The following is a 20106-nucleotide window of genomic DNA, read 5'->3' as shown; positions in this document are numbered from 1 at the left end:
TACATTCCTATCTGTTTGTACCTGCCATCATCCTCGCTACTTTCATGTCCGTCACTTCCAACTTATGAATAAGATATCCTGAGTGTTCCGAGCTTTTACTTCCGCACGCAAAGTCGGCCTGAATACAGACCGATGTAAAGACAGTTTTTGAGAGCTCACACTTCTCTTATAGAATACCGTTGATCGCAACTGCGAACTCGCTGAATTATCCTTGCTGCACCTTGAATCAATTTAACTCAGTATAAAGTACTACCATCCTGAGAGAATATGCACACTAAGAAATTGAAATGTACCACCGGTTTTATTCCCGACCCGACATTCAATCCTCCTAGGTCTATTCCATACTGACGTCACTTTAGTCCTGGCAATGCTCATTTACCATATCATAATCGCTGCACCTCATTTCAAGCCCGAAGTCTTTAGATTGCAGGCTTTCAGCACAATCTGCCATTAATCAATCCATCAATTAACAATGATCTGCATTTAGGGCAGTTGCCCACGTGACAGATTCTCTATCTGATGTTTCCCTAGCCTTTTACTTAAATGATTGCAAAGAATCTGAAAATTTAATTGAACATCTTCCTTGTCAATTATTCCAATCCCTCACTCCCCTACCTATAAACGAATATTTGCCCCAATTTTTTCTCTTCAATTCCAACTTTATTTTCATACTGTAATCTTTCCTCCTTTTAAAAACACCACTCAAACTTACTCGTCTACTAATGTTATTCCACGCCATCTCTTCATTGACAGCTCGGAACATACCACTTAGTCAACCAGCTCGTCTCCTTTCCCCCCAAGTCTTCCCAGATTTTTTTTTTTTTTTGTCGAAAATCACCCAGAAAAAAATCGAGCTGCTTTTCTTTGGATTTTTCCAGTTCTCGAATCAAGTCATCCTCGTGAGCCCCATACATTGGAACCATACTCTAATTGGGGTCTTACCAAGTCGTCTTCATAAGCCAAACTGCTTACTACATTTCCACCTAGTTGAATCCGTCCCAGCCAGCAAATGATCCATGTATACTGGGAACAAATAAGATGAAAGATTAAAGCCTGGCGGGCTGAATAACTCGGACGGTAGAGCGCTGGTCTTCTGAGCCCAACTGGGCAGGTTCGATCTTGGCTCAGTCTTGTGATATTTGAAGGTGATACGTCAGACTCTTGCGGGACAAAATTTCGGCATACCTCGGCGTCTCAGAAAACCGTAAAAGCAGTTATTGGGACGTATAATCATAATAATAATAATAATAATAATAATAATAATAATAATAATAATAATAATAATAATAATAATAATAATAATACGTTAAAGCATTGGCTTATCCCTGTAACTACTCTGAACCCGGCCCTTGATAGGCTGTAATAACCAACTCTTAACTGTACTCTGAGAATAAATAGGTTTTGAAATGTATTATGTATTAATATATTTTATAACCTAATTTGGCAACAAAACATCCAGTTTATCTCACTAAAATATTACTTACTCACTAAATCGCTACTTTAGTTCAATACTCAAAACATATTAAAATATGCCCGTTTTGAGATAAGCACATTTAAACATTTTGTTTCTATGCTGCAATGTCCGACTCGTTGGCTGAACGGTCAGCGTACTGGCCTTCGGTTCAGAGGGTCCCGGGTTAGATTCCCGGCCGGGTCGGGGATTTTAACCTTAATTGGTTAATTCCAGTGGCACGGGGGGCTGGATGTATGTGTTGTCTTCATCATCATTACATCCTCATCACGACGCGCAGGTCGCCTACGGGACTCAAATAGAAAGATCTGCACCTGGCGAGCCGAACCCGTCCTAGGATATCCCGGCACTAAAAGCCATACGACATTTCATTTTATGCTGCAATTCAGGAAATGTAATTAGGAAACACTTAGGCATCGTTCTCGGAGTGTGAAGAACCTGGGATTCGAGGTATCGCAATATAGGATCAGACAGGGCAAGATTTATGCTATACGTCCCTGTTTATAGCTCAAAATCATATTGTTCAAGATGTCTTTGTATTGAACTAGGGCAGCGAAACGTGTTTCATCTTCAGAATAAATTTCTATGAATTCACAAAATATGATCAATAGAACATGCATTACTTAAATCGAATCGTCTCTCGGCCTACCAATTCATCAGAATACAGATCAAATACATACCTGGAGATGCATCATTTCGAAGGCAACAAGAGCGTAGTTAAGGAAGAGCGTGTTGCCCCGAATTACTGAGAGGTTTGGAAACAGTTTACTGAGAGATCGCAGTCCATTGACCCTGTACAGCAGTAGGTAGCCTGTAATCTCCCTGAGCTCAGGAAACGACAAATTGGCAAAACTCGACTCATCCGCGTGGTCAATCAGCAGGATCTGTACGAAGCCCTCCACCACCTCACACCCTCGCAATCTCCGGTCGAAAGCCTCCACCGAGTTGCGCACGTCCACACTTTGGCACACTGGAAAAACAAAATAACTATTTTAGAATGTGACCATCAGTCATCTGGGAAATAATTATTTAGGTTAAATAATTGGCCATTACAAGCATTCAAAATGTAATTGGCATGATCAGACATGGGCAAAAACTTAAAAATACACCAACAGTATGCATGTAATAATAGGAGGAAACGAAGAAAATTAACCATCAAAATACAAATATGGAAGTATCTTATTTAAAGAAGCCAGGAAAGTCTAATAATATAGCACACTGTTTATCGTTTCGTGTGTTCACTCGGACTCTTTAAGCTATTTTACATCAAATAATAACAAACGTCGAGCTTATTTATAAAATCTTAAAATATTCTCCAGCGTAACACAAAACAGAAACTCTTTGGACATACATAGTTATAGACTTATTCGCAAGCTATAATTAAAATTCCACAATAGCGTCAAATTTGCGTCCAGTTTCCGTTCGTTGGTCAAGTCGAAGATTTCATTTATCCCGCGGGACGCGTTACTGCAATGGGTGAACGACATCACATATTAGCATTAACTTGTAAATCTTGTTGGTGAGTAATTGCATACATGACATGTGTCACAATGCGACAAAATTTCGAAATTACACAGGTCTAACTTTGCAGTCCAGGTTATTAATCACAGGATCATTGGGCGATCTGGGAGTTCAGATACTACCAATAAGAGACACTACTATAAATGTGATTTTCTTTGGATTCCTCTCCCCTCCTCCAATCGCAACCTCTTAAGGAAATCGAAGCTATAAAGCATTTTATCTTCTAGTTACAAGACACTCAGTAACCAACGGCCTCTACATTGCACTCACAAGTTCAAGCGGCATTCAACCAAAGATTATGCTGATTCATGGTAAGGCTGTAACCAGGAATGTTTTCGGTGGGGGAGTAGTAATGTTCGGGGGCTTCCAAAAACGAAAACTACAGGAGCAAAAGTATTTTTACTTTCAAGTAGATTTTACAGAATAAATAAGTTTGAAACATTTTTAGAGGGATCTCTCTCACAAATCAACGGATTGAGTGGAAAGGCAAGTTCATAGCGATCTCTTGGGGCGACGCACGCTATAGCATGTGCGTATAACGTGAGACAGAGATTTCTGTCATTTGTTTAAAAATGAATGTAACAATTTTTTTCATAATTATTAAAGATGTTAGATACATTTTCTGGAGAATTACTTGTCCGATTTTCAAAATAACTGCGGTGCTGAATTTGTAATGTTTGTAGGTTTAAGGCTAGGTGTAAGAAACGGTGCAGGTCAATAAAGAAAACAAAGTTTGTACCATTATCTCTGAAGATACTGACGCCATGAAAAGGCAATATAAGTATGGTTATCAGCCCCTTGGTACCATTACTGAAAGTGATAACAGAATGTCGATATTTTGAACGGCTCACGAGTTATTTGAGGAGGACAACTTAGCTGAATAACCCTGTATATTATCCGTGAGTTTCTTTAATTTACAACTTGCGTATATAGCACATTATTTCTTCTTGTTTCGAATAGGCCTCCTTGGGACCAAGCGTGTTCAGATCTTTGGGCTTCGATCTTCGCCCACAATTGTCGCACCTTCTTTCGATGTAACTCCCTTCTTTTTTCTGACCAGTGGGTACCCTTCTTCTTCAGTCGTTTTTTTTTTCTGAAAACCACGAGATTTCTTTAGAATCTGAGTCAGAGGCTAGCTGTTTCGTAAGTCTGGCAGCCCCAGTTCTTTCATGGCCTTCTCAGTCTCCATCAACCATGTGGTACGGACTTCCTTGTTTTGCGACAAGGAACAGGCAGTTGGTCAGTCATCTGGGAAATAATCTTGCCACATGACCATTGAAAGCTATCCTCCTCCTGTTGACACAGTCAGGCAGCCACTCTATCGGAAAGTAGAGCTCATAATTTTGACGTCTTTAGTATTCCCCACCTTCCAGTTTCAAACCTAGCATCTTTCTGAGAATTTTTTTTTTTTTTTGTTAGTTGCTTTACGTCGCACCGACACAGATAGGTCTTATGGCGACGATGGGACAGGGAAGGGCTAGGAGTGGGAAGGAAGCGGCCGTGGCCTTAATTAAGGTACAGCCCCAGCATTTGCCTGGTGTGAAAATGGGAAACCACGGAAAACCATTTTCAGGGCTGCCGACAGTGGGGTTCGAACCTACTATCTCCCGAATACTGGATACTGGTTGCACTTAAGCGACTGTAGCTATCGAGCTCGGTTTTCTGAGAATTCTTCTCTCTCTCTGATTTCCAGTTACTCAATCAAACATTTTATATTTAGTGATAGACAGTCCATGCCATACAGGGCTTCCGAGCGGATGACTGTTGTGTATTGTTTCAGATTTCGTTAACGCCTGCTGTATGTGTTTTGAGTCAGTCGATATGCCAGTTCCAGCTTGTTAACTCTCGCGGAGAGTTCGTTTTATATTTTTGTAATATTTTAAATGTTGTAGTTACATAGAACCAAAATAAATTTCATGTTGTATTGTAACGCTGTGGGGTGGTAAATAAACACATAACTGGTAACGTTAAATTCTATGACTAAGATGTATTTCCCGCTGAATCTTACACACTAGATAAGCACACAAGTACACCAGTTTGCGCTCTCTCTGTACTCTCGCTCAGTCACACTGATTGTTTACTCTACCGTTTACAAATAAACATAGCTACGCTAGCTACACAGTATACATTACACACTGTTCCACTACTGGGACTTGAACACTAAGGCAGTTCCACAATTATACTCTCTGTACACTATCACAGACACTAGATTCGCAGCTTGCGCACAACCCAGTCACACAGTTTTGTACGAACAATCACAACAGTCTTCGTTCACTGTCCCTTGCCGATCCCTTGTTGAACTCTCCCACGCTGCACCAGAGACACAACGTTCACTTCACAGCAACCGACACAAGAGACTCAACTCCTCGACGTCAGACAGGACAGGAGGATAGGGTCAGTTCCACCGATAGAACACTCACCGCACTGCACTGCCTTCCACACACAGCAGTCGCATGACTTGCTACCTGCCCGTCTTAAATAGTCAGGCCTAGTGATTCCAGAACAGTCCGGAAGATGGATACACCCAGAACACTCTCAGCCCTCAATCCTCTAGAGGTTTCCAGGTGACACTAGCAGAGGGGGCCAGCCCGTTCTTTCGGAGGCGAACGTGTGTGCAGTGCGCCAATAGCTTAGCTAGCGGGCGGGACCAAACTGACTCGCTCCACCTCGTCTGGGAACAATAATGGCGGACACTATCGCAGTATTATTAAAGTACAGACTGATATAATTCTTGCATATGAGTAATGTCTGTGAAACAGGGGAGTTACTACACATACTGTATTTTAACTCATTTAGTATAATCATGTTCACATCATTCTTCAAGTCTGTCTGACACGAATTAATTTTTCAAAATAATATTCAGATGAGGAATTTGGTAAGTTTGTACCAAATGTTGTCTTTTGATATAATATTGTAAGGAAGATTTTGCTCATACCATATTTTTAGATCTTATAATAGAATACTCACATCCCCTAGTTCCGGATCGCCTGAAACTAGGGAGAGAGCAGCCACTTATTGCAATACATATGTTTGATACATGCATTACATTTTCTTCGTTACAACTGTTTAATTTTTACATTAAATAGTATATGTAATAATGTTGTAGTAGCTGTGTCAAAGATGAAGAATGGCAAAGCGGTTGGCCCTGATGATATTCCAGCTGAACTATGGAAATTCCTAGGTGCCGAAGGAAATGAGTGGTTGACGAAATTGTATGGTAATATCGATGCAGATGTCAAGCACCCATCAGTGTTCGTTGGATGAAATGGTGATCTCTTATTGGTGTTCTGTGTGATAAGCGGATGCCAGTCAAATTAAAGGGCAAATTGTACAAAACCACTATCAGGCCTGCCCTCATGTACGGCTCCGAATGCTGGGCAAGGCAGAAAAAGCATGACCATCGAATGCATGTCACAGAGATGCGGATGTTGCGATGGTCAGCGGGCGTCACTCTGTGTGACAAAGTGCGCAATGAGCATGAGCAAGGCTCCTTAAAGTTGTGCCCATCAGTGATCAGATGGACGAAAAAGTGCTCTGCTGGTATGGTCACGTCAGGAGAAGAAATGAACACCATTTGGTACAGAAAGCTCTTGCCATCGAAGAGCCGAAGAGAGGAAGAGGGCAACATGGAAACGAACTGCTGAGATTGCTTTAAGGAAAAGCGGAGTGCCATTAGATCTGGTACAAGAACGTTGGACATATTGTCTCCGAGTCAGACGAGCTTACCCTGAGTGAGCTCGGGAGTGCACTTTTTGTGGGTACATTGCGGCCAGGAAAGAAGAAGATTATTAAATATTATATTTAAACCTACTAGTAATTATAGCCACATCACATGTTCTCACCCCCTTTTTCTCCTTGTCCTAGGTGTAATGCACTGTTACATATTCTAGGACAAACATGTACCTTACCCTTCATTACTTTCTTTTGTGCGTGCTTGTTTTCTTTTTTCTCATTTCCTTTTGCCACAAATTCCTTTAAATACAAAAAAACTGTCGTTCTTCCGGGTGTAATACATTCTTTATTTAATAATTTAAGAAATGCAACGAATGTTTGCTCTCTTCTTAATTTTGTTTTATATTCCCTGCCTAGATATTTTACTCTGGTTGCATCCAATTCCCTATAAACTCTCAACAGATGCGCCTCTTCCATTATTTCTCCATAAAATAAACAACGGTTTCCGTCATGTTTCTCTTTCTCTATCTGGCCCTTTAATTTTTATATAATCTCATCAGCCACGATACCATGCCTCTTACCTCTATGTTTAGAGGCCTTTTATCTTTGTTCACAATTTTTCGATAATTTCACAGGATTTCGAAAATGTTCTTTTAGTCTTACATTTTGCCATAACCATCTGCTTCCCAATATCCTTCACTCTAATCTTTACTTTCTTGCACAATTTCTTATCTTTGTTCTGAATCTCTAATCCCATTATTATCCAGTTCCGACTATGTCAAACATCCTTTTAACTTTCATTAGCCAGTAATAATCATTTAAATGTTTCATCTGGTGTTGGTATGCTAAATTAAATATTTCCCTCCCGTCTCCCCTTCTTAATCTCAACCAGTATTTTATTACCTTTCTAGCTATATCTGCTAATACTTATATCTTCACATAGTATTCTAAATCCACTATTTACCGGGCGAGTTGGCCGTGCGCGTAGAGGCGCGCGGCTGTGAGCTTGCATCCGGGAGATAGTAGATTCGAGTCCCACTATTGGCAGCCCTGAAGATGGTTTTCCGTGGTTTCCCATTTTCACACCAGGCAAATGCTGGGGCTGTACCTTAATTAAGGCCACGGCCGCTTCCTTCCAACTCCTAGGCATTTCCTATCCCATCGTCGCCATAAGACCTATCTGTGTCGGTGCGACGTAAAGCCCCTAGCAAAAAAAAATCCGCTATTAGAGGTACATTCTGGTAGACCCATTATTATTTTGCCGAATTTATTACTAAGTACATCTAGTTCTTTCTTATCTACTTCAATACCCCATATTTCTGCCCCATACAATGCTCTTGATATCACAAGAGCATTTAAAATATTTTTATGCAGCTTATATTCAGTATTTGGTGTCTTCCTTTCCGGACACATCGTGCTCGATAGAGCCGCCAACTCTTTGTTTTAGCTCGTCTTATTTGTTGGTTTCACACACAATTTGATGTTATTGTAATTTCCAATTATTCTATTTTATTGACCACTTCAAGTTCTTCGCCTTCTAACCGTCACCTTTCATTTTTCTTTAATTTATTTCCCTTTTTTTACAAATCATTACTTTTGTTTAAATGTTACAGGGCGAGCTGGTCGTGCGGTTCGGGGCGCGCAGCTGTGAGCTTGCATCCGGGAGATAGTGGGTTCGAAAATTTGTTAAATATTTTAGTTATTTCAAGCATCTGTCTCGTATTGCCTAACTCTTTTCAGAATTCGTAAGTAATTCCACTAGCAGCACCTGATTTACCCACTTTTTTCTTTTCTCAATATCTCCAATACTTCATTCGTAGTTATTGGATCGACTAATACGGGCATAATTTTCTCCGTATGTCTAAGAATACCCTTCTCAGTTTTATTAATTTTCCATCCATCCTTACCCCCCTAGCAACCATTTAAAGTACATTATCCACTCTGTAATATAATTAAAATACCTGACCTACTGTTGGACGCTAACTGCAATATAGCAAAGGAAAGTCATCGCCGTACAGGCCATGGGGCCCATAGAGGGGTGGAAAGTAAAGGCTTCCACTATCCGTAATCTCGGCACTTCATGGGGTAGAGTGGTTAGCTCTACGCCTGGCCGCCTTTGCCTTGTGTGTTTGTGGATGTCAGAAAAAAAGTGTTTATTTTTAAAAGGGCATCTCTGACGTATTTGTGACGTTTTAAAAACAAATGAATGACAACATAGTTCCTGAAGCTGCCGCCAACAGAAGCAGTGTTTGCAAGATGGCGGACAGCAGTGAAACTGAAGACTGTTCACCTGTGGAAATAATGCAGCATAGTAACAATTCTTTCAAGGAAACGTGGTGTTAGAAATAGAGAGTCTTGCAGGTTAATGTGGCAAAGAAAGCAAGATTATCTGGTGCAGGTTCACGTGAAAGCAATTTGTAAAAATTTGTATCATCATCGTTCACAGTTGGAGCCATCTCATCAGCTTCACGATTCGAATTTCGGACTTCACAGTCGCGGCGTCGTGCAACTTTCCCCACAATCTATTGTTGCCAGAAGAAATGAAATCCTCAAGCGCCTCCCCATAACATTCGGGATGTTTGTACATCTCTATGAATTGGCCGAGTGAGTACCTATATATTTCAACATTCCTACCGTCGCGTCTTGGAGGATCATGCTGATTGATGGATATTTCAAAGGAAATCATGTTTATACAATTTGCTGACAGGAAAAAAAAAGAAAATGCTCTGCACGAATGACTTACGTAACCATAATTAATCTTACAACACCTGACCTTGACGGGAAAGCAGATAGTTTAATGTGGTGCTAGAAAGAGTATTCCTGCCAAGTTCCCAGATTACAGCGGACAATAAATACGTTTAAGTTGCGTTGAAATCTACCTTGACCTAATGCCCATGGAGATTTCTATATTTCAACCGAACCGTAACGATATATTTTCCGAAGGTATTAATTTCATTTTCATGTGCGGAGATCCTAACGTTGCACTTAACACCATCTGCAATCACAAAACAAGGACTGAACCCTGCTAAAACAAACTCCTGCAGTAGGTGTAGGTTAAGACCTCGTTACAGGAGTAGATAAGCTATTAGGCTGGAAATAAAGTCGCTATGTACAGTAATGTTTTGTTGTTTACTCGAACAATTCGCACTAAAATGTGCGAATTTACTTGAGTTTTATGTAATACTAGCTGTTGTACACGTCACAGCAAAAGCGTATCGTCATAATCCCTTCAGCAGTAGTGCCATATAACGGTGTGGCTCCTCGGCTGAATGGGCAACGTGGAGGTCATCGGTTCAGAGGGCCCCGGTTTTGATTCCCGGACGAGTCCGGAATTGTAGCCGCATTTAGTTAATTCCTCCATCTCGGGGGCAGGGTGTTTGTCATCATCTTGTCATCATTTACATGCAACACACCAACAACCAAAGAAAAACGTAGCCTAATATATATTTTGTTAAATGTTTATAATTTGCTTCATATCGCATCGACACAGATAGGTCTTACGGCGACGATGGGATGGGAAAGGGCTAGGAGTGGGAAGGAAGCAGCCGTGGCATTAATTAAGGTACAGTCCCAGCATTTGTTTGGTGTGAAAATGGGAAACCGCGGAAATCTATATTCAGGGTTGCCGACAACGAGGTTCGCATCCACTATCTCCCGAACGCAATCCGACAGCTGTATGATCCAAACCGCACAGCCACTCGCTCGGTAACAGTCAATTCGTCCATCCACATAGGGTTGGAGTCAGGAAGGACATCCGGCCGTAAAACAGGGCCAAGTTCACACGTGTGACCATTTGCATCGACGACCCCATTAGGGTGTAGGGAAAAATGCGGCGGAAGAAAGTGCCATCTAAACCAAGAGAAGAGTACACCTCAATTAACAATAGCCAGTCAGTGGAATGTTATTGCTGGCTAGTTTTAGGGACTTAGGATATTGTATACCATCAGCTACCATTCGGGTAGTCTGTGTAATGTGAATGCATTAGGGTGAGGATTTAGGCAGATGCCCCAGACTAAAAATAATGTACTATCCCAGAATTCTCATAGGGAGAATGGATCACTGCGGGAGAAAAACATAGGCCATTAAACATTATTATTATTATTATTATTATTATTATTATTATTATTATTATTATTATTATTATTATTATTATTATCGGTTCAGAAGATCAGAGGGTTCGGAATTGTAGCCGCATTTAGTTAATTCCTCTATCTCGGGGGCTGGATGTTTGTCATCATCTTGTCATCATTTATATACAACCAAAGAAAAACGTAGCCTAATATATTATTATTATTATTATTATTATTATTATTATTATTATTATTATTATTGTACCAGTAGTAAGGTATCTCCGTCCATTTAAAATCACTTCTCAGTGTCTATGCTGGTACCTGTGTAAAATACCTTAAACTATCAGATACTCTAGTAGTTTGACTGTCTGAGACTAGATGTCCTTAGAATCGATTCCGGACTGCTGGAAGAATGTTGATGTTCAGAAGTTTACAGTCATTTATTTTTTAATCGTTCTGAAGTTATCGATAGTATCCTTCTATCAAACGTAATCAACACAAAGTGATTGCCCAATTAATTTGTCCCTTTCTAATACCCTGCTCTAAAATAAGTTGTAATTGATCCTTCTAGAAACATCAGCTGAGTCTCTTTTTAAGAACAAGGTTTCCTAGCTAAGGTGTCTTGTATGGATTGACTTGTGTGTGAGCATCATCTGGGAGGGCGCTAAGGTCGATTCCGAAGGGGTTGTGGAGGCGGGAGAAGCAGCATAGATATTATGTACTAATTACGTATGGCAGTAATGCACAATTTTAAGAGAACGGTTTGCGTGTGAACCTAGGTCGTCCGTCTCCTTTCTTTTCTAACTTGATATAGAGTTTTAAATTTCAACATGTAAATTCATGTAGGGAGTCAGCAGGGGCTGAAGTTTATTCCCTAATAGGAATTTGCCAAATAGAAGGAAATATAAGGTACCTTCGTTAATCTTCCTTACAATTCGGTGACTAAGTTTTGCTAACAGTTAAATTTTTGTATCTCTCTTTCGGCCTTTTATTTTCTTTCATCACTTAGTCACAGTTTAGTATGGATTAACCTCTGCTTCGAAAGGCCTTAAGCCCAATTAGGTACAATAAGCAATTGTTATCTGGAGGGCTTAGGTTTCGCCTCCGTTCATCTTCTTTTTCAGCCTTGTAAATTTACCCTTCTTTCTTTTGCTTTCATTAACTTATGGCCGTGTAGTATGGACCTTCTGTCTCTGGATTTTGGGAGTCTGTTGATTCCATTCACGTAAACAACGAGTGTACGAACCAATTTTAGAGCAACTGTTGTTGCTTTCGTAATTGTAAGGTAATTATGTGGCCTCATTATGGAGAGGTTGTAAATCCAGTTAAATGGATTCCTGGACTCGAGCCCCTTGCCCTGTAAATTTTTCTCCTGGGTCTAAGACCTTGAAAGACATTGTGTAAAACGAACCAATAGGTTCAAGACCCGTTGTCTAATACTGTATAACTGTATCAGAAGCTACGGCACCTTTCTTGAACGGTAGTTTACATACCTTGTCTCATTGTACAGTTCGAACTAATTACTTATATTACTCTACTTGGTATAGTTGTGAAATAGGTTTGCACCTCAGTGCTCGTGTAGGGCAAAGTACTTTGAGCCGTTGTGCTCTCTCCTATTAGTGACTTCCGAGTTTTCGTATAGAATTAGTTAAAAACTATCAACTCCCACCCTGCGTTTTCTCTGTAAGCATCCGGGAGATAGTAGGTTCGAATCCCACTGTCGGCAGCCCTAAAGATGGTTTTCCGTGGTTTCCCATTTTCACACCAGGCAAATGCTGGGGCTGTACCTTAATTAAGGCCACGGCCACTTCCCTTCAACTCCTAGGCCTTTCCTATCCCATCGTCGCCATAAGACCTATCTGTGTCGGTGCGATGTAAAGCCATTACCAAAAAAAATCTCTAACATTATGAGCCTTGGGCTTTGTTGTTATTGTTGTTGCTGTTGTTGTTGCCGGAGCCTCCTGCTCCCTTACTATTGCTGTGTTATTTTGTATCCCGTGGTGAAAGGAAAGAAAGTACAGTATTTTCAAATTTTAGCAGATAATCTTGAACTCTAATTTGTGCTTGTCCAGCCCTTCACCCCTCACGCTTCTTATCCCTCTGCGATCCACCACAATACCTGTAGGCCTAACATTTTTTTTTTGCTAGTTGCTTTACGTCGCACCGACACAGATAGGTCTTATCGCGACGATGGGACAGGGAAGGGCTAGGAGTGGGACGGAAGCGGCCGTGGCCTTAATTAAGGTACAGCCCCAGCATTTGCCTGGTGTGAAAATGGGAAACCACGGAAAACCATTTTCAGGGCTGCCGACAGTGGGGTTCGAACCTACTTCCCGAATACCGGATACTGGCCGCACTTAAGCGACTGTAGCTATCGAGCTCGGTCTAACAATGATGATAATAATAATAATAATAATAATAATAATAATAATAATAATAATAATAATTATTATTATTATTATTATTATTATTATTATTATTATTATTATTATTATTAACAACATCATCATCTTCGAACAGAGTGGCAGTGCGTGTGAACGCGCTACGGCTATGGAGCCAAGCTCTTCATTCGGGAGATGCGTGGGTTCGAATCCCACCGTCGTCTGTCGTAAGAATGGCCTTCAGTGATTTCCCACTTTCACTTCCAGGTAAACTCCGGAACAGTTCCTATTCACAGGCCACAGCCGATTCCTTCCACCTCCTTACCCAATTTCATTCACCATCATTCATTTCATCTTCATCAAATCCTCAACTAAGGTTGAAATTAGGTAGGACATCCAGCTGTAAAAACACACCATATAAATTAATCTCACATCATCTCGACCATGTATGAAGAAACGGGACTAAGGGGTAGACATATATTATTATAACTAGCAATTACCCGCGGCTTCGCTCGCGTGGATTTCGTAATTTGATCAAAGTAATCGTTCTTCAGCATTGTACTAATACATTATCTGAAAATTCATAAAGTATAAAAACTCACCCAAAAATGTAGTTCCATCTACCCCAGAAATTCTTTGTAAACCATGTTTGTGATATTACCTTTTGGGGCTAAGACGACCATGCGACATAGAACTGTACATGTGAGAAATACTCTTCTCGCAAGTCGAAAAAATAAATACACGTTCCTTTATTTTAAAAGGAGATTCCAAATACATATTCCCACATCTGTAACATCTTCATTTTGTGAGATATACATCATTATCCCCATAAAAAGAATTCAACCCCTTGATCAGTCCTTCCCCCACCCTCACCACCATCTAAGTATAGTTTTCGAAAACAAAAATACATGTTTATTTATTTTTAAAGGAGATTCCAAATAACAATTTTCACGCCTGTAACATCTTCAGTTTTTGTTTTTAAGATATAAGTATCCTCATAACCCCCGTTTCATTTTGTAAGTTGTGCCTTGATGGCAGTTAATTGTAAAGTCGGGTATTGCCTTTAATAGGCTTGAAAAATTGAGAGCGGGTCAGCTCTTTTATGCACTGTAAAAGTGCCTCTAGGAGGCTGGACATTTGTTAATTACGGAGCTGGTGCTCCTGGTACCAGGGAATTTCTGCCCCTTTGTAAATTTATGCCTCTCTGTAAATTTTGCTCTGGAAACCAAAAATTGTAAAAATGAGGGATTATAGCCGATGTGTGTTACAGAATTTGAAATCTTGGATCTCTTTCTAAGTCTTGATTTTAAATTGCTTGGTCATTGTTATCTCACTCAGTGAGAAATTGTTGTTTTTTGAAAATATAACCTTCCATTTCAGTTTAAATTTTTTCTTGGCATTTGTAGTTAGACCCATTCACCCCAGCACCTTATTTCACCTCTGCTAATCCACCAAATCACGGTAACAATTATTATTATTATTATTATTATTATTATTATTATTATTATTATTATTATTATTATTATTATTATTATTATTATTATTCAAAATAATACATAATAAGTGAAAGGGTCAGTTTGTTTGGAAACAAGTGGGTTTTCTCTTACAAGCTTTTAACTTATTTTGTGTATTACCCAGTATTCCAATTGTGTGTACCAGAACTTGGTGTACCAACTGAGGGTTAATTTTTTTGCAGCCCGTCAAATTAGAATTCTGTTCATATCCAAGTCAACATTTCTAGTCAAGCGGGTTGGACAACTTGGTATTTCCTGTGGGGAATTCATTCGAGGTACCCATAATGAATTAAAAGTGGCGCTCACGATTCCTGCTGTCTTCTAGCCCGTAACACACATCTCATTATATTACCCCGGTTTAGGGAGAGGGACCGTGTCTCAGAATTGTAGTAAATGTGAAGGGATGCATAAAACTGGATCGCAAGGGGCAGGTGGACCACCCGGCATATCACACAAGGGGTCTATTCTAACTTCTGACACCACTTTTGTTATGAATAAAACACGGTCTGTTTTATCGCTCTAATTTATTTCTGAATGGCCCAATGACACACTCATACACACTTCTATCCAACGTTGAATGACCACACTCACCAACTGCTTTCTATTCTGTTCTTTTCACATACCATGCGGACCGGCCAGCTGGTACTACATTTTTTCTTTCTTTCTTTCCTTCTTTCTTAATCCATTTACCCTCCAGGGTTGGTTTTTCCATCGGACTCAGCGAGGGATCCCACCTCTACTGCCTCAAGGGCGGTGTCCTGGAGCGTGACAATTTGGGTCGGGGAGATAAAACTGAGGAGGAGGACCAGTACCTCAACTAGGCGAGCTCACCTGCTATGCATAACAGGGCCCTTGTGGGGTATGGGAAGATCGGAAGGGATGGACAAGGAAGAGGGAAGGAAGCGGCCGTGGTCCTAAGTTAGGCACCATCCTGGCATTTACCCGGACGAGAAGTGGAAAACGATGGAAAACCACTTCGAGGATGGCTGAGGTGGGAATCGAAACCCCCTCAACTCAGTTGAAGGCAGGCTGAGTGGACCCCATTCCAGCCCTCGTATGATCACAAGAATTCCGGGTGGAAAGGAAAACAGGTAAAAAAATGAAATGGCGTATGGCTTTGAGTGCTGGGAGTGTCCGAGGACAAGTTCGGCTCGCCAGATGCAGGTCTTTTGATTTGACAACCGTAGGCGAACTGCGCGTCGTGATGAGGATGAAATGATGATGAAGACGACACACACACCCAGCCCCCGTGCCAGCGAAATTAACCAATTAAGGTTAAAATTCCCGACCCTGCCGGGAATCGAACCCGGGACCCCTGTGACCAAAGGCCAGCACGCTAAACATTTACCCATGGAGCCGGACAGGAAAACAGGTAACGTTTGGGCGTAGATTTTGGCCAACCCTGAGGATGAAGGTGAAGTAAGCGAGGTAACGCCACATGTGTTCGTCTTCCAGGAGATGTGGCCTGTGTCGTTACGCACTCAGAGGTCACTCCCAGTACCAATTTCTCGGGAACTGATTAAGATGTTTCTATGGTTAAACATTTTGGCTATACTTGCTTCTCCTAATCAAGGAAACAATTAATTAATTGTAATTTAATCGTAGGGAAATGTGCATGATGTAATCCCGCCCCAATACGTATTGCATTTAAGTGTTTGATCAGCGCTGACAATAACTCCCTAGTCACAAAACACCCTTGCGTCTCTGGTGATCATAAATCATAATTATTTAATGTCAGGTTATTTTTTCTTTGGTTTTGAGGATAACATATAATAATAATAATAATAATAATAATAATACAGGCTATGGGGAAAAACTCCACAGGTATTTAAAATTCTACGACTTTATAAGGGTAGAAATATTGTCAAAATAATAAGGAACATTTTTATACTACACGACAGTTCGTGAAAAGAAAAGGAAAGAAAAGAAAAGAAAAGAAAAGAAAAGAAAAGAAAAGAAAAGAAAAGAAAAGAAAGGATAAGACTGACTTAGCACGTTTTCCTCTGTGAATAACTGATATACCTCGACCCATTCGTATACTTATCATGATCAGTCTCGCATGAATACGGATATCTCATGTAATTCAGTGTTTCCAAGCTGCTAAATCAATGGAGTTGCACACAGACGTTAAAATGCTTCAGTGCTCGGCGACTGTTATAAGTTTTCAGTACTTTCACTCTACCGTATTACTAAAACACACAGTTTGGTTTTAGATAAGATGACACCAGAAAGAGGGCACGGAGGGCCTAAATACTCGCAGAAAATCGCAGCAACTTGAGAAGGCAACTAGAGAGCAAGAAAACTATTTTAAAGGCCAGAAAGGAAAATCCTTTTCTATTAACAAAGTACTGAAGAACCTTTCAGTTTCTGTTTTCCCTGATAACTTTTCTCAAATTATTTGAATGGCTAGAAAATTATTATTTTTATGGGAAACTAGTGCACAGTTTAAGATTCTAATCTACTTTTCATATTATACAAATACAATTATTTTCGTGTGCAGCAAACGTTCGTTTTATTGATTTACTTTTATCTTAAAAATGCATTCCTTTGTTTCGTCAAGACATTTTAACTATGATATTATGAGAATATCTTACTTTTCTTTATTACAACTCACCTATAAATATTCATATTTTTTGGATTGTGAAGAATATTCGTTTACAAATCTCTGGAAATGGAAGCACTGTCTCCGTCTTTTATTTTTACATGTCATTTGTTCCACTTAATTTCTCTTCCATTTCCATAACTATATTAAAAAAGGAACGGTATAATATTTCAGTAAACGGTAGACCCTATGTCTTTAAATGAAACTGTACCGGGCGGTACACCTCCGCGCCGCTAATTCAAACATTGCGCCAGTTGAAACTCCTCTACTGGAGGAAGCCTGAACTTAACAACCATGTTAATTCTAAAGTTTCGCAGAAGATGTCTCTACTGTAATTTTGAAGTGTTCTGAACTATGTCAATTTCGATTCGTGTTTGTCTGCTCCATAGCAAGAACTTTGAACATTCTCTAACAGATGTCTCTACCAAAACTAATAACGCTCTCTGGTGTAAAGGAATGAACTGTCCGGAAGAAATTTAACATTCATAAGTTTTGTTTTTGCTAAATTTTGTTCTGTGGTTTGAGAGTTGGCAATATAATCCTTTCTTTCCGCCTGTTTTGAATGTAGCCAATCAGGAATTTCTGTAATTAATTTTCCACCAATAAGGTGTTTCTTCTTCGTCTGGTGTATTAGTTTTTGCTGTTATCCAATAAAATTTTGTGGGCGGGTTGTAATCATTCATGAAACGTCTCGAATTTTCCGCGAGGGTATATAAACTGCTGATTTTCTGGTCTCCTGGCCACTTCAGTAATATCTTTCCTTGTGTGATTATATAGCAGGGGGCGGGAAGCGCCTCTTTCTTCAGGCGGCAGTTCATCCATCAGGTAATGGCCTTTTAATAACTTATTTGCTTGCTAGCTCAGCAGTTTAACCCTCGGGGCAGGTTCGAAACTTTTATCACGTAACCTTCCTTTAAAATGTAAAAGACACTTGGTATAAAGTTGTATCTCTTTAACTACAAATTGGGATAGAGAGTGCCTAACCCTCTCGAGCTCACACTCATGGTGTTTTGAGGTGACTACGTTTTCATAACAGTTTCCCTTCTTTTGTAATGTAATAAAGTTTTCCTATCGTGTCACCTCCGTAGTATGGGATTAGCCCTTGCATAAGCGGCCTAGTGCCATATAGGTTTTAAAATGGTGTATTAGGAGTGCAAGTTACGCCTCCACTCAAGTTGGTATTTTGGGGCCATGTAATTGACCTGTTTCTTTACTTAATAGGTCTTAGTAGATTGGGTATTATTACCCCTGTTCTTATGTGCCTGGAAGGCAGCTTAAAGGTGGAGTTTGGTGTGGCCTTTGAATAGGCTTGAACTTTGAAAGCGGGCTGCTCTTTTTTAAATTTGGTTTTTGTATGCCTCGAGCAGGCTTAACTGGTAATTGGGAGCTAGTGCTCCTTGGCATGATTGGGGTTTTCTGCCCCATTGTTGAACCTTGTTCATAAGTAAAGTTGAGCTCATTGCTCAGGGATTGTGAATCTGGGGCTCGAAGCCCAAATCCATTAATAAACTGTAATTGTACATCCTTAACTTGTTGTTATGCTACTGAGTACCTGTTATACTTGTTATTTCTTGATCTTGAAAAGAAAATATAACCTTTGTTAAAGTTTTAAATTAACTTTAATTTCGTAAGTTGAGACCTATTCATCCCAGCACCTTCTTTCTCACCTCTAACTACCGCGGATAACTCCGTAACAGAAACAATTACCTTTTTTATCTTAATTTCTTGCGTGCATACGTTAGTGCAAAGTATATTAATTTTTCTTTTGACAGGGCTTGCAAGAGCAATAAAGTAGTTCAATTTAATAGGGCCTATATTGACGAAAATAAGAGCCATTCTTTCATACAATGGTTGAACGCGATGCCATGTGATAATGAAGTCATGGTCGAGACAGCGAACATTTCAGCCAGCCTTTGCACACAAGAATCACACATAAACCGGAGAATTTGACCCTCAATGAGTTAACATACACAGTACTATGTTGCATTCAAGCAGCCGTCTGGTTCCTCCCCTCATTCCCCTCCCTCACCATTGTCCAGCCAGGGGGACGAGCGGGCAGGCGGGAAAGCAAGCATCTTCCCCTCCGCGTGTGTTGCGTTCATGCTAGATGTCCCATACTTCGCTCTGTCCACCTCCCCTCACTCTTCAGATGTGTGAATGTGTTACGGGTCTAATGGATGTGACCAATGAGAGAGTGTGTGTAAGCAGGTATTGGGTGGTTCCGAGGGTTGTGCTGATTTCTTGCCTGAAATGAATATATCTGGCCACGAGATACAAAACATATCGAGTGTACCACGTTTCCAATTTTGTGGTAGAGCCGGGAATCGAACCCGGGACTCCGGAGGTGGCAGCTAATCACACTAACCACTACATCACAGAGGCTGGTACTACATTATCTGGGAGGGCTATAATCCTGACTGACAGTTCTTTCACTTGCGCTCACAAATCCAGTCAACCTACACCGCAGGTGCATGCAGATAGCTAGGTTTGAACACATGGCTTCTAGTCGCCACACAACACACGATGAATGTTCCTCTCATATTTCTCATATTTATGCATTCAAAAAAGTAAACTGACGTTATACTTTTTGTGATACAATCTACAAAGGTACGGGGTTTAAGCGTACGAGCTACGATTTACAATTCCTTGGATGAAAACAGTATTTCCATTTAAAAAAATGTAAAATTCCTGTTATTCATTCAGCAAAAACCGAGCTCGATAGCTGCAGTCGCTTAATTGCGGTCAGTATCCAGTATTCGGGAGATAGTAGGTTCGAACCCCACTGTCGGCAGCCCTGAAAATGGTTTTCCGTGGTTTCCCATTTTCACACCAGGCAAATGCTGGGGCTGTACCTTAATTAAGGCCACGGCCGATT

At 40.4% G+C, this 20106-nt stretch overlaps 1 protein-coding gene across 1 annotated transcript in view; it reads right to left on the bottom strand.

Moving 5' to 3' along the window:
- LOC136863551 (insulin-like peptide receptor) overlaps positions 1-20106 on the bottom strand; it is a 462473-nt gene that overhangs the window by 373234 nt on the left and 69133 nt on the right. The window contains exon 3 of the mRNA XM_067139932.2: positions 2152-2441. Coding sequence (XP_066996033.2) covers positions 2152-2441 — 290 coding nt within the window. The remainder of the gene's footprint in view (positions 1-2151; positions 2442-20106) is intronic.

This window comes from Anabrus simplex, chromosome 2, assembly GCF_040414725.1.
Source record: "Anabrus simplex isolate iqAnaSimp1 chromosome 2, ASM4041472v1, whole genome shotgun sequence".
Lineage (NCBI taxonomy): Eukaryota > Metazoa > Arthropoda > Insecta > Orthoptera > Tettigoniidae > Anabrus > Anabrus simplex.
The sequence above is the reverse complement of the archived record's forward strand: the minus strand, read 5'-3'. Positions and strand labels throughout refer to the sequence as shown.